Source organism: Aethalodelphis obliquidens, unplaced genomic scaffold (assembly GCF_003676395.1).
Source record: "Aethalodelphis obliquidens isolate GAN/ISIS:26980383/991018 unplaced genomic scaffold, ASM367639v1 scaffold9, whole genome shotgun sequence".
NCBI classification, from domain to species: Eukaryota; Metazoa; Chordata; class Mammalia; order Artiodactyla; family Delphinidae; genus Aethalodelphis; species Aethalodelphis obliquidens.
The window spans coordinates 24,637,399-24,653,036 of record NW_020837953.1 but is presented as its reverse complement, the minus strand read 5'-3'; the positions used below and the strand labels follow the sequence as shown (position 1 = coordinate 24,653,036).

General features: G+C 37.4%; 1 protein-coding gene across 3 annotated transcripts in view; it reads left to right on the top strand.

The window, feature by feature from the left end:
- ZMYM4 (zinc finger MYM-type containing 4) overlaps positions 1-12,828 on the top strand; it is a 175,909-nt gene extending 163,081 nt beyond the window's left edge. For all 3 annotated transcript variants that reach the window (XM_027109145.1, XM_027109147.1, XM_027109146.1), the window contains 2 exons: positions 9,156-9,285; positions 10,154-12,828. In XM_027109145.1, coding sequence (XP_026964946.1) covers positions 9,156-9,285; positions 10,154-10,361 — 338 coding nt within the window. In that variant the 3' untranslated portion in view covers positions 10,362-12,828. The remainder of the gene's footprint in view (positions 1-9,155; positions 9,286-10,153) is intronic.
- The last annotated feature ends 2,810 nt before the right edge of the window (positions 12,829-15,638 follow it).

Here is a 15,638-nt window from a genome sequence, read left to right as displayed (position 1 = left end):
CATTATGAAATGATCACCATGATAAGTCTAGTAACTATCTGTCTCCGTACAAAGTTACTCCAATATTATTGGCCGTATTCCTTATGCTGTATGTTACCTCCTTGTGCCTTATCTTATAACTGGAAGTTCGTTCCTCTTAATCCCCTTCACCTGTTCTGCCCATCCCCCACCCCTCTTCCCTCTGGCAACCACCAATTTGTTCTCTGTAGCTGTGAATCTATTTCTGTTTTGTTTGTTCATTTGTTTTATTTTTTGTATTCTACATTTGGGTGAAATCATACGGTATTTTTCTTTTTCTCACTGACTTATTTCACTTAGCATAACACCCTTTATGTTGTCACAAATGGCAAGATTTCATTCTTTTTTATAGCTGAGTGAATTAAACCATTCTGTTGATGGACACTTCCATATTTTGGGTATTATCAATAATGCTGCAGTGGACATAGGGATGCATACATATCTTTTTGAATTAGTGTTTTTGTTTTCTTTGGGTAAAAAATACCAATAAGTGGAATTGCTGGATCATATGGTAGTTCTATGTTTAATTTTTGAGGAAGCTACATACTGTTTTTTCACAATGGCTGCACCAGTTTACATTCCCACCAACAGTGCATGAGTGTTCCCCTTTTTACACATCGTTGCCAACACTTGATATCTCTTGTCCCTTTCATGATAGTCATTCTGACAAGGGTGAGGCGTTATCTCATTGTGGTTTTGACTTGCATTTCCCTGATGATTAGTGATGTGGAGCACCTTTCCCTGTTTCTGTTGGCAATCTGTATGTCCCTTTGGGAATGGCTATTCAGATCATCTGCCCATTTTTTAATTGCATTTTTTGTTTGTTTTTTGGATATTGAGTTCTCTGAGTTCTTTATACATTTTGGATATTAATCCCTTTCCAGATATATAATTTGCAAATATCCTCTCCCATTCAGTAGGTTGCCTTTTCATTTTGTTAAGGGTTTCCTTTGCTATGCAAAATCTTCTTAGTTTGATGTGGTCCCATTTGTTTATTTTTGCTTTGGTTGTCTTTACCTGAGGAGACAGATCCCAAAAAATATTATTAAAACCGATGTCAAAGTTTCCTGCCTGTGTTTTCTTCTAGGACTTTTATGGTTTCAGTTCTTAACGTTTAAGTCTTTAATCCATTTTGAGTTTAATTTTGTATATGATGTGAAAAAAGTGGTCCAGTTTCATTCTTTTCCATGTAGCTGTCCAGTTTTCTCAACTCCATTTATTGAAGAGTCTGTCCTTTCCCCATTGTATATTCTTGCTTCCTTTGTCATACGTTAATTGGCCATGTAAGCATGGGTTTATGTCTGGGCAAGCTATTCTGTTCCATTGATCTGTGTGTTTGTTTTTGTGCCACTGTCATACTGTTTTGATTACTATGGCTTTGTGGTATGCAGTTGACCCATAAACAATACGTAGGTTGGGCCACCAACCCTACTCACAGTCCAAAATCCGCATATAATTTTACAGTCAGCCCTCCTTATCCACAGTTTCACATCTGCAGATTCAAACAGCCATGATTGTATAGTACCGTAGTATCTAATTATTGAAAAAAATCTATGTATAAGTGGATCCACGTTGTTCAAACTTGTGTTGTGTAAGGGTCAACTGTAGTTTGAAGTCAGGGAGTGTGAACCTCCAGCTTTGTTCTTCTTACTCAAGATAGCTTTGGCTATTTGGGGTCTTTTGTGGTTTCATATAAATTTTAGGAGTATCTGCTCTATTTTTGTGAAAAATGCCACTGGTATTTTGATAGCATTGCATTGACTCTGTAAGTTATTTTGGGATGGACATTTTAACACTATTAATTCTTTCAATCCATGAGCATGGTGTATCTTTCCATTTATTTGTGTTGTCTTTGATTTCTTTCATCAGTGTCTTACAGTTTTTAGAGTACAGGTCTTTCACCTCTTTGGTTAAGTTTATTCCTAGGTGTTTTATTATTTTTGATGCAATTGTAAATGGAATTGTTTTCTTAATTTCTCTTTCTGATAGATGGTCATGAGTGTATAGAAATGCAAAAGATTTCTGCATATTTTGTATCCTGTAAAATGTACTTACTGAATTTATTTATTCTGATAGTTCTTTGGTAGTGTCTTTAGAGTATTCTGTATACAGTATCATGTCCTCTGAAGATGGTGGTGGTTTTACTTCATCCTTTCCAGTTTGGATTTTTAAAATTTCCTCTTCTTATCTGATTGCCATGGCTAGGACGTCTAATACCATGTTAAATGAAAGTGGCAAGAGTGGGCATCCTTGTCTTATTCCCAATCTTAGAGGAAATAGTTTCAGCTTTTCACCATTGAGTATGATGTTAGCTATGAGTTTATCATACATGACATTTATTATGTTGCGGTATATTCCCTCTGTAGCCACTTTGTTGAGAGTTTTTATCAGAAATGGATGTTGAAGTTTTTCAAAAGCTTTTTCTGCATCTATTGAGATGATCTTGTGCTTTGTATCCTTCATTTTCTTAATGTGGTATATCATGTTGATTTGTGAATATTGATCCATCCTTGCATCCCTGGGATAAATCCCACTTGCTCATGGTATACGATCCTTTTAATGTATTGTTGAATTCAGTTTGCTGATACCTTGTTGAGGATTTTTGCATTTGTGTTTATCAGCGATATTGGCCTGTAATTTTATTTCTTTGGTGTCTTTGTCTGGTTTTGGTATCATGCTGGTCTTGTAGAATGAGTTTGGAAGAGTTCCTTTCTCTTCTATGTTTTGGAATAGCTTGAGACAGATAGGTATTAACTCTTCTTTAAATGTTTGGTAGAATTCATCTGTGAAGCCATCTGGTTCCAGACTTTTGTTTGTTGGGAGTTTTATGATTACTGATTCAGTTTCATTACTGTTCATGTTTTCTATTTCTTGCCTGATTTAGTCTTGAAAGATAGTATGTTTCTAGGAATTTATCCATTTCCTCTCGGTTGTCCAATCTGTTGGCGTATAGTTGTTCATAGTAATCTCTTATGATCTGTTGTATTTCTGTGGTGTCAATTGTAACTTCTGTTTCATTTTTCATTTTATTTATTTGGGCCCTCTCTTTTTTCTTGATGAATCTGGCTAAAGGTTTGTCAATTTTGTTCATCTTCTCAAAGGACAGGCTCTTTTCTATTGTTTTTTAGTCTCTGTTTCATTTATTTTCATTTTGATCTTGATCTTGATCATTTCCTTCCTTCTGCTAATTTCGGGTTTTGGTGGTTCTTTTTCTAGTTCCTTTAGGTGTAAGGTTAGATTATTTGAGATTTTTCTTGTTTCCTAAGGTAGACCAATATTGCTATAAATTTCTCTCTTAGAACTGTTTTTGCTGCATCCCATAGATTTTGTCTCAAAGTATGTTTTGATTTCCTCTTTGATTTCTTCAGTGATTCATTGGTTGTTTAGTAGCGTGTTATTTAGACTCCACATATTTGTTTTTGCCAGTGGTTTTCTTTTAATTGATTTCTAGCCTGGTACCGTTGTGGTTAGGAAAGGTGCTTAATATGATTTCAGTTTTCTTAAACTTATTGAGATTTGTTTTGTAGCCTAACATGTGATCTATCATGGAGAATGTTCCATGTGTACTTGAAAAGAATGTTATACTATTTTGGGGTGGAATGTACTATTTATTAAGTCCATCTGGTCAAATGTGTCATTTAAGGCCAATGTTTCCTTATTTATTTTGTGTTTGGATGATCTGTTCATTGATGTAAGTGGAGTGTTAAAGTCCCCTACTGTTAGTGTGTTACTGTCACTTTCTCCTTTTATGTCTCTTAATATTTGCTTTATATATTTAGGTGCTCCTGTGTAGGATGCATACATATATACAAGTGTTTCTTCTTATTGTTGGACTGATCCCTTTATCATTATGCAGTGTCCTTCTTTGTCTCTTTGTTTTAAAGTCTGTTTCATCTGATATGAGTATTGCCACCCCAGCTGTCTTTTCATTTCCATTTGCATGGAATATCTTTTTCTATCCCTCTTGCTTTCAGTCTGTGTGTTTTCTTTAGATCTGAAGTGAGTCTCTGATAGGCAGCATATATATGGATCTTATTTTGGTATCCAGTCAGCCACCCTCTGTCTTCAGATTGCAGCATTTAGTCTATTTACATGTAAAGTAATTACTGATAGGTACATACTTATTACCATTTTGTTCACTGTTTTCTGGTTGGTTGTATTGTTCTTGTCTGTTTCTTTTTCTCTTGCTCTATTCCCTTGCGATTTAATGGCTTTTTAGTGTTATGTTAGTATTCTTTTTTCTTTTTCGTGTGTATATCTATTTTTTATTTTTTGCGGTACGCGGGCCTCTCACTGTTGTGGCCTCTCCCGTTGCGGAGCACAGGCTCCGGACGCGCAGGCTCAGTGGCCATGGCCCACGGGCCCAGCCGCTCCGTGGCATGTGGGATCTTCCCGGACCGGGCACGAACCCGCGCCCCCTGCATCGGCAGGTGGACTCTCAGCCACTGCGCCACCAGGGAAGCCCTTGTATGTATATCTATTATTGGGTTTTGGTTTGTGGTTATCATAAGGCTGTTACATAACAACTTGTGTATATAGCAGTCTATTTTAAGTTGATGGTTGCTTAAGTTTGAGTGCATTCTAAAAGTACTACATTTTTACTCCCCCCCTCACCTTTTATGTTTTTGACATACTTTACTTTTTAAAAATTTTGTATATTCTTTAATAATTACAGATTATATGATCTTACTACTTTTTTAATCTTCATACTAGGTACATAGGTGGTTGATTCACTACCTTTACTATATGTTTGCCTTTACATTGAGATTTTTTTTCTTCCATAATTTTCATATTTCTAGTTATGGCCTTTTCTTATGTTTAAAGAAGTCCCTTGAATGTTTATTGTAAGGTCAGTTTAGTAATGATAAACTCTTTTAGTTTCTGCTTCTCTGGGAAACTTTATTTCTCCTTTAATTCTGAATGATAATCTTGACAGATAGAGTAGTCTTGGTTGTAAATTTTTTCCTTTCAGTATTTTGAACATCTCATGCCATTCCCTTCTGGCCTGTCAGGTTTCTGCTGAAAAGCCAGCTGATGGTCTTATGCAGGCTCCCCTATATGTAACTAGTTGTTTTTCTCTTGCTGCTTTAAATATTCTCTCTCTATCTTTAACTTTTGACATTTTAATTATAATGTGTCTTGGTGTGGGTTTCTTTGGGTTCATCTTGTTTGGGACTCTCTGTTTCCTGAAATTGGATGACTTCTCCAGGTTAATCAAGTTTTCAGTCATTTTTTCTTCAAATAAGTTTTCTGTTTCTTCTTCTCTCCTCCTTCTGGAGTCCTCATAATGCAAATGTTAGTATGCTTGATGTTGTCCCCAGAGGTAAGCTATCCTCAGTTTTTTTTTTCCTTTTGCTGTTACAGTGGGGTGATTTCTACCACTCTTTCTTCCAGGTCACTGATCCATTCTTCTGCTTCATCTAATCTGCTATTGATTCCCTCTAGTGGATTTTTCATTTCAGTCATTGTATTCTTTATCTCTGATTGGTTCTTTTTTATTTTCTTTATCTCTTCGTTGAAGGTCTCACAGTGGTCCTCCATTCTTCTCCTGAATTCGGTTAGTATCTTTATGACCATTATTTTGAACTCTTTATCTGGTAGATTGTCTATCTTTGTTTTGTTTAGTTCTTTTTTTTTTTTTTTTTTTTTGAGGTTTTTGTCTTGTTCTTTCCTTTGGAACAATTCCTTTGTCTCCTCAGTTTTCCTAGCTCTCTGTGTTTGGTTCTATGTACTGGATAGATCAGCTACATCTCCCATTCTTAAAAGCATGGCTTTATGTAAAAGGTATCCTATGAGGCCCAGTAGCACAAGGCTGCATGTACCCTCCTGTTGTGGCTGGGCCATGATGGCTGTGGGTGTGCTAGTGTGCAGGGCTGGCCCCTGGCACAGCTGGCTATAATGCCCAGCTGTGACTTGCAGGTACTCTGGTGTGCGGGGCCATCTCCTAGGGTGGGAGCTGCTTTTGGAGGGGCTCCAGTACCAGCTGAGGGAGCCTGCTGGCAGTGGCAGGATGGTGGGATGCTTTGGGCTCTAGTGCTCGCTGAAGCCACCTGCTGAGTATGATAGCGTATGGGGTTGCTTTGGAGGAGTGTCAACTGGGGTGGATCTGCAGGTGAACCTGGGGTGAGATGTGGAGAGTCATAAATGGTGCCTACCAGCACTGTACCAGCTAGGTGTAGAAGGTGAACAAAAAATCCTGGTGTTGCCCAGTGGCTACATAACCAGAGAAAATTACAAAAGATCCCTGACTCTCCTGCACACACCATAAAATCAGTCAATGAATCTCCTTTACGTATGACCCAGGTATTTTTCAAACCACTTCCTCTGCAATGGGACTTGGAGCAAGATAGTTTTTGCATGTGCCCTTTAGAGTGGAGTTTCATTTTCTTACAGCTCTCTGAACATAAGTCCCACTGGTTTTCAAAGCCAGTTGTTATGGGGGTTTGTCTTTCTGGTGATGGTTCCCCCGAGGCTGGGGAGCTCAGTGGGGTTTGCACCCTTTGCTCCTCAGGAGGACCTCTACAGTTTTGATCTCCTCCCTGCTTGTGGATCCCTGCGCCAGAGGTATGGGTCCTGGCCAGATACCATCTCCACCCCTCCTACCCATCTTAGTGAGGATTTGTTTTTCATCCTTAGTTGTGGAAAATCTTTTCTGCCAGTCTTCAGGTCTTTCTCAGGGATAGTTCCTCTATGTGTAGTTGTAATTTTGGTGTGTTCATGGAAGGAGATGAGCCCAGGATCTTCCTACTCTGCCATCTTGTCCCCCTCTTGTAAGATTGCTATTTGAAGTCAATTTATTAATATTCAAATAGACACATTACAGAAGAGTAATTGCAAATTCTAGACATGGAAGAGTATAGCTTTAACATTTAAATGCTTTTCTTTATTGTCAGGGCCAGGTTAAAGGCTCAACTCAAAATTAGAGGAATCACTTCTATTGTTTTTTTTTTTTTTCCTTGCTGTGCTGCATGGCTTGTAGGATCTTAGTTCCCAGACCAGGTATTGAACCTGTGCCCCCTGCAGTGGAAGCACAGAGTCTTAACCATTGGACCGCCAGGGAAGTCCTGTTTTATTGGCTTTTAAATTAGAAATTCTGATTTAATTGGTCTATAGCCCAGATAATCTGCATTTTAAAACTTCGCAGGGAATTTAAATATAAAGCCAAGGTTGGGAATCACTGATTTAGAGGCAACTGATAGGTCAATTCCTAGTTAAAAGGAACTTGCTTAACTTTTACATCTACTGTTTCTAAAACTTTTTTTTTTTTTACCAGAGTGCTCCGTCTTAGTTAACGTTGTCAAAATATGAAGGAACTTAAACCTGACCTAGCGTATACTGCCTTCATACACAGTAGAATAATATCAGCAGTGACTGTTTTATTAGAAGGTTTATGGTCTTGCATTCCAAAAACAGCCTATTAAGTAATAGTTTGTTTTTAATGTTTAAAAAACTAATGTTATTATGGAACTAGAAATTACATTTATTAATTTTGAAGAAAATTGTAAGTTCTAAAATTCCCCAAATCAAGCTGTTACTTCCTTGGGAAAAGAGTGGAGTATATGTTTTCAATGTGAGAATTTTAAATTACTGAAACTAAAATCTGTAAAGAATAATTGTGATGTTCATCGTTGTGTTAACTTTTTTCTCAGTTGCTCCTTTACTTTATAAAATACTAAGATTATCTTGCTTTTTCACCATGTGTCCATGTCCTCTTTCCTTTATTGTGTTTATATATAGCCCATTTTATGCTCTTAATTGATATTAATTCAGGGAGGCAGAGGCAAGGAGGCAACATTTCTCTGTTTTCTGATTAGGTGCTTTACCAGATTGGTAATAAATTTAGCTTCTTTTTCTGAATGAGCAGCTAGCAAATTATTTAGGTAGTCTTTAAATGGAAAACTGGATGACTTTTGTTTAAGTCATAACTAATACAGGAGGCTGGGGAAAGTTCTGGATCAGTTGTTAAAAGTATCTATAAGAAAAAAACAAGAAAACCTTTTTCCTCAGGTTTTCAGATCCACCTAATACTCTCTTGAAAATTCAATGGAGAAAGTGGGAAAGAAACTACCTTCCATGACTTCACCCTGGCTTCTTTCTTCTTTTTTTTTTTTTTTTGTGGTACACGGGCCTCTCACTGTTGTGGCCTCTCCTCTTGCGGAGCACAGGCTCTGGACGCACAGGCTCAGTGGCCACGGCTCACGGGCCCAGCCGCTCTGCGGCATGTGGGATCTTCCCGGACCAGGGCACAAACCCGTGTCCCCTGCATTGGTAGGCGGACTCTCAACCACTGTGCCACCAGGGAAGCTCCCCCCCCCCACTTTTTTTTTTTTTTTAAGATTTTTTTTTTGATGTGGACTTTTTTTTTTTTGATGTGGACCATTTTTAAAGTCTTTATTGAATTTGATACAACATTGCTTCTGTTTTATGTTTTGGTGGGGTTTTTGGCCGCAAGGCACGTGGGATCTTAGCTCCTCAACCAGGGATCAAACGCGCACCACCTGCATTGGAATGCACAGAGTCTTAACTACTGGACTGCCAGGGAAGTCTCACCCCGGCTTCTTTCTGATAATCCTTGGCCTCTGCAAAATTCTGTTGGTGAAAAAGGGTTTGCTCTTTCCTTATCAAATGGTCAACTTACTGAGAATTTCTTTTCCCAGCAAAGATTTCATTTCTCATAATACTATGCAAATGAAAGAAACTTAAACAGATGCCCAGTGGACACGGGTGCCCCACAGGAGAAATATTTTCAGAGAAAGAGATCAACTTCTGTCTTGATCTCTACTATAGAAGAACATATGGAACCCTTTTTTCTCTTTATTTTGCTGTGGCTTAACAACCCTATGCCTAATAAAATCTCTTAAATTCAGGCTCAGAATTGAGACGTACTCTCAAGCATCAATGCTTTTTGTCATGCTGCCTCCACTTTGGTGAGAAGGGAAACATAAATTTTACAGGACAGGGACTTTGTTTGATTAACCCAGCACTAATCTGGTGCCTCCATAGGTCCTCAATAAATGTTGAACGAGTGAGTAAGTGAAAGGAAAGGAGAGGGAGTGACTAGAAGCAAAGCTCATTGGGTGTCTTAAGACTCGAAGAAAGACTTTTCTAATACTTTGATTATAATTTCCTGTCTCAAGATAAACTAACTGTTGGCAAGAGGAAACGAAGCGAAGATGATGAGGTTCCAGTGGGTGTGGAGATGGCAGAAAATACTGACAACCCACTAAGATGCCCAGTCCGACTTTATGAGTTTTACCTGTCCAAATGGTAAGTGATTTTCCTCTGAACTAGATATAACACACTGCAAAAAATAGTTAAAATACTATAGATTTCAGAAAGGTAGCTGGTCTGTAACTCTAAACAAGGATTTACTTACAATTTTATTTTTTCCCCATTCTCATATCTGCCTGGATTTTGAACCAAGAAACAAATTGCTTCACCTTGGTAAATTTTTTTCCCAAAAATCTCTTGAAAAGCAAGAATCGCTGCCATTGTTTGATCTTTACAACTGTTACTCAACTTTATGTGATATCTAAACTGCTGTGAATTTATTATTTATATAGAAAAGAAGGGGAAAAGTTGTAGTACTGACTCTATAAATAGGAAAGCAATTTATTTTTAAAGAATTGAAATTTTTTGAGTGGTGTTTTTCTTACAGAAACTTTATGACTTTAAAGAGTTGTAAGATCCACACTAAAGCATTTTTTTCTCAAAGAAATATAATCACTGGGTTTGTTCTTTGATAATGTGTATTGAGTGCTCTTGGGATTCATTCCAGGATATTGGGCACTGAGGATATGTGGTTCTCAGCCATAGTGTCACATGTGAATTGAATTTTTTGTTACTCCTGGTAATGTTTTAAGTACTAAAGTCTGAAAGATTTACACTTTGTCATCTATTAACATTATACTCACTTTCAATCCAGTGTGATTCTTGAGTGTGGGAGAAAAAATACAGAGTTACAGGTTGCTCCTGGAGCATAAATGCCTGTAAACTTGTTTATATCTGTGGGTGCATTGTTTATTAGTCGCAGTATGGAAAAGTTGAGAGCCATTATATTTAAAGAGTAGTTACATATTTCCTATACTCTCTGATCCCAATTTTCTTTCTTTTTCTTTTTTTCTCCTGTGGATAGTTCTGAAAGTGTGAAGCAGAGGAATGATGTGTTTTACCTTCAACCTGAGCGCTCCTGTGTTCCAAATAGCCCCATGTGGTACTCCACGTTTCCAATAGACCCTGGGACCCTGGACACCATGTTAACACGTATTCTCATGGTGAGGGAGGTACACGAAGAACTTGCCAAAGCCAAATCAGAAGACTCTGATGTTGAATTATCAGATTAAAGTGGAAGTGGGGTTCCTATTTTCATACACGTTGGTATGCACCAAACTGTGAATGCATCCAGCTTTGGAAAACGATCTATAAGTCCAAGTCCTCTTGACTTGATTATAAGATAATGGAAAACAGACGACTCGTGAACCACAGTGTGGATGTACAAATGAAAATTGAAGGAAAGAATATGAACTGAGAAATGTTGTTCTTTGGCAGTGATATAGTTCTTAGACATCTTCAGAATGACTAACCAATTTCTCTGAGTGGTGCATAATCTTATTTTGTTTGGGAATAACAAATTGTGGAATATTTTTAAGGAAAACTGTTGTATAAAACTCTACCATAGTAACCTTAGACCTTAGAGAGGTAGCTTTGGAGTGAAACCTTGGCTGCAGTAGGCTACTTGGGCAAGCCCTATGTAAAAGTCAGGGGAAAAATCAGTTCGGAGCTAAGAGTGGCATCAGATGAGGACTGTGGGACCCAGACTTGAAGACCCAATAAAAATATTCAACTTTTTTTAAAAGGTAGAGAGTGAAGTGGTCTTGATTTTGATTTTCACTGCCAAGCCAATTCTGTGAAGGATAGAAGCCTCTGGTGCTTTTGCCATGGGGTCCCTCAAGTCAGAGGAAAAGGCCTTCACTGCTGTTCATGCAGTAATGTGTCCCTTTCACTTTCTGGGTCTAGCCTTCTCAGCTGTGGGTCTGGATGTGGGTAAATTAAGTTCAAGGGGCTGAAACTCTGCAAAATGATTATGTACACAGAAAATCTGTGGAGCCCATTAGACCCCAAGTGTCTTGAAACGTTTGCAGAAAACCCACTAAAATGCCCACTTCTCTGGGTGTCAGCCTTTATTGCTGCTGTCTCACAGCATGAGCTGTGGTACACAGAAATGGGGGTTCTCCTTTTGTTTCCATTTTATCCCCAAATGGCAGCTTTTCTCCCATTGTTTTATCTTCCTGTTTCCCAGATAGTTCCTATCATTTTGTCTTTTGCACCAGTTTCTGGAGGCCCTTGTCATTTCAGAAAGAGTCTCTCTCCTTACTCTGGCAAGCCTGTGGGTGATTCCACAAAGACACAGTGTTACTTAGCTATCAGAATTATGGTAGAAGAGGTCCTAGTATATTCCTATATAAAGCATTTGGAAGATGAGCTTGTTGCCCAAAGAAACTTGAAAATAGGATTTTGGGGTTAGGATACAAAGACACTGACTGTCTTTCATATCCACGAGCAGGTCTTCTATAGCATTATTCCAGACTCTAGCTGTTTTAGTAGTTCTCTGAGGATTGCAAGTCCTGGGTGTGTTTGGCATATGGATCCTTCTTCTTCATCTCCATTCTGTTTCTTCCCCACAAAATTTTGAATCAAAGCGTTTATGATATTGGCCAATCACAGAATTTCGTTAGCTGAGGTTAATTTGACCCTTTAATAGAAATGAGAGAAGTCTAAAAAGCCTCCTAGAAACTTTAACCTTGAAAGACTTTACAGTATGTCCCATTTTTCAGATGGGGGTGACAGGTTGTTTTTTGGGGTTTTTTTCAATAAATAAACTCTTTAACTACAATAAAAATTTAAAAGTAGGCCTTTTGACATTGTGTACTTACGGTTCTGTCCCTCTGCCTGTAACAAATTTTGTTTTTGTTACCAAGAACTATGTGAAAGAAGTAAATCTGCCCCAGTTCTGTATGATTAATTCCATCTGTGTTTGTCATTTCTGACTGGAAAACTTCTTACTTCCAGACCTTGTTTGATATGGAGGAAAAACAGTTGGATTGTCTGATAAGTCTGCCAATAAACTATCCAGAAACATCAGGTGTAATAGTCCCCAGTATACAAATTTTATGGTTTATATAAACACTAATATTTCCCCTTCTGTAGAAAAACAAATATATGGCATAGTAGATAAACTATTGTAAAACACTAGAGAGAAAAAAAAAATCTGTATCTTTTAATTGAGAACAGCCAATATCCAGGTAAATGGCTGTACCAGGATGTCAATTGCATGTTAGTCCACACAGTTGTCCAGATCCTGAATTAATTCGTAAAAGAAAATATTATTGGTCATTCCTCATAAGCATAGCCATTGATATGTGTGTCTGGTTATTTGCTTTTTAAAATTTTATTAAAATTATGTTAAATTACATTTTTCCCCCCCAGGGGAGAAAAAATATCAAACAAGAGAAAACATTAAATTATCCATTCTGTTCTTTTTTGTTTTTTAAACACTTGGGTTTTCACCTTGCAGAAACCACAGAAATATTCCCATAGAATAAAACAGTATATTTGTATTTGATGGGTGAATTATTCCTTTTTGTTATGTCTTGAAAGAATTTTAAATATTTTTTTCCTGTTTGACCCTATTGGTATGACCCAACAGATGGCATATTACAAAGAAAGAGAGCATTTTTCAGAAAATTGTTTGATTTTTACTCAGTCCAGAAAACATACTGTTTCACTGCAAAATCTTTTCAAATTTTTTTTCCCGTCGAAGACTTGTTCTGATTTTTAATCTATTAACTATATTCAAAGCCCTGAAAGCTAGAAGTATCAAGTATCATGTATATATTTCATTTCAGGCAGACTTTTTTTTTTTTGAGATTCACAAAGCTTGCCTCGTTCAACTTGAATCATTTTGAAATCATGAAATTAGAATAAAGAATATATCCATTCTTAAGTATAAATACTTATTTAATTTGGGAATGTGAGACTAAGTCGCATTTTCCTTAGACTCTAGAGCTATATTGGTATTGTGCAAATATACCTTCAAATTCCACAGATTGTTTCTATCTACGTGCCCTGTGGCATTCCTAATTTTGTATAGTAGGACTTTCCCAAAAAGTTTTAAGTAAAATGAAATTCTGTAAATGAATCCCAGTTTTTCTAGTAAATTCAAATTTTAATTTTCCATGCAAATAGAAAAGTTCCCTATGGTTCTGAGTTGAAATTTTAGGAAAGAATTAAGCAATAATACCCCAACTCCTCTTGTCTGTCATCATCATAATTTATTATCATCATTGAAAAACTAATAATTGAGAGGCATTGTTACAGAGTGGGAAGATAGGAAGCTTCAGAGCCTAGTCTTTCTACTTACTGTTTGTATATCTTTAGGTAAGTTACCTAACCTCTCTGTGATTCAGTTTTCTCATGAAGTGAGAATAATAATAACTATTTATAACTTGTCCCTGGCACATGGTAGGTTTTCAAATGTCAGCTATTTTTTACTTAAATGAAAATTCTAGGCATATAGTAAAATTTTAAATAAGTGCTAATTCCCGCACTGCAGCCTGAATTTTCACTAAGTTCAGTGCTTCAGATTGTGCAAAACATAATACCCAACATCATCAGTTCTATATATTTGAATCAAATACTTAGAAAAACTAAATACTATATACACTAAATCATAAGTTCTTCACTCATGTGCTTATATGCATATGAATTGTAATCAACATTACAAAAACCCATTGATACACTTCACTGCATTGAAGAAGGTAAGAAGTAATACATGGTATATCAATGGATACAAGAAGAGCATGTGATATAGTTTTTTGGTTTTTTTGGTTTTTTTGCGGTACGCGGGCCTCTCACTGTTGTGGCCTCTCCCGTTGTGGAGCACAGGCTCCTGATGCGCAGGCTCAGTGGCCATGGCTTATGGGCTCAGCTGCTCCACAGCATGTGGGATCTTCCTGGACCGGGGCACGAACCCGTGTCCCCTGCATCGTCAGGCCGACTCTCAACCACTGCGCCACCAGGGAAGCCCTTTTTTTTTGATTGGAGAAACTCTTAATCTGTGAAATTTCTTTTACTTGGTAATGGTTATATACCACCACATAGGAAGAAGACAGCTGTACAATATACATCTTCATTCTTCTTCCTCATTACAGAACCCCTGTCCCCCCACATTCTGAACCCCTGTAGCTTCCTGGTAAGAGACTGTATTTTCCAGGCTATCTTGCAACTAGGTGTAAACAAGTGACTAGGTTTTGACCAGTGGGATGGAAGCAGAAATAAATAACAACCAGGCCACATCCTTAAAAGGAAAGAGCCCACCCTCCTCTTCTAATTTCCTCTTTCCCATGCACCAGAATGTAAACATAGCCAGTGGTCGTGGCAAACCAGTTTTGTCTATGTGGGAAAGGGCAACGTACCTTAAGCACATCAGTCTCATGGAGCGGCCACTTATCTCCTGAACTGCCTGCTACCTCAGACCTTCACATAAAAAAGAAAGAACCTTCCATCTTACTGAAGCCATTGTTATTTGGCCTCTACTAAAGTAGCCAAACCAGTATCCTAACTAATAGACCTGCTATGCCCAGTATCATGCTACTACTTAATATAGAACTGGAAGTTCTGATCCAGACTATAAGGAAAGAAAAAGAAACAGCTTATCAATGTTGGCAAGTGAGAAGTAAAACTCATATTTAAGTCATTATTTTCAGATGTTCAGGAACATCTATAAAAAACCAAGAGAGAGAATTCCCTGGCAGTCCAGTGATTAGGACTCCATGCTTTCACTGCTGTGGGCCCGGGTTCGAGCCCTGGTCAGGGAACTTAAGATCCCACAAGCCATGCCACGAGGCCAAAAATAAAAATTAAGCCAAAAGAAACAACATACCATTAAAAATAAGTTTAAGGCAGTTTACTATAAAATAAGTTTATAAAAACTTCAGGCATTTTCCCACAAGAGCAATAGCCAATTAGATAATGTAATTAAAAGGGAAAGATACTATTCACAGTAGCTATGCAAGCTATAAAGTATTTAGTGATTAATCATATCTGTCAATAAAGGACGACAAACAGATGACAAGCTCAGAGAAGATGGTTGTGTAAAACCACTAAAGGATTTATGCCTCGAATATACAAAAACTGCTGAATTGTAAAGAAAACAAAGAATGATAGTTCATAGATGAGGAGCCCAAAAGGGTAACAAATATATGATCATGGGATTTTATAAAAGAGCTGTCACTTTACATCCTTAAGACTGGCCAAAATTAGAAAAATTGATAATGCCAAGTGGTGGTGGTGATGTAGGGACATAAAAACCCTTACATATTGCAAGAATAAGTGTAGAACTGTGTATATCCATTCTGTAGAGCAATTTTAAACATCGAGTTAAAGAAGGTTGATAGTTTTTACTAAGAAATTTCCCCTTTCCTCTCATTAAATAAATGATTAATGTTATTAAGTGGTCTTTTCTCTGTGTGTGTCCATGTAATTTTTATCCTTATTCATTTGCCAGAATACCTTGATGGATTTTTCTAATATTGAACCATCCCTGCATTCCTTGATGAAAT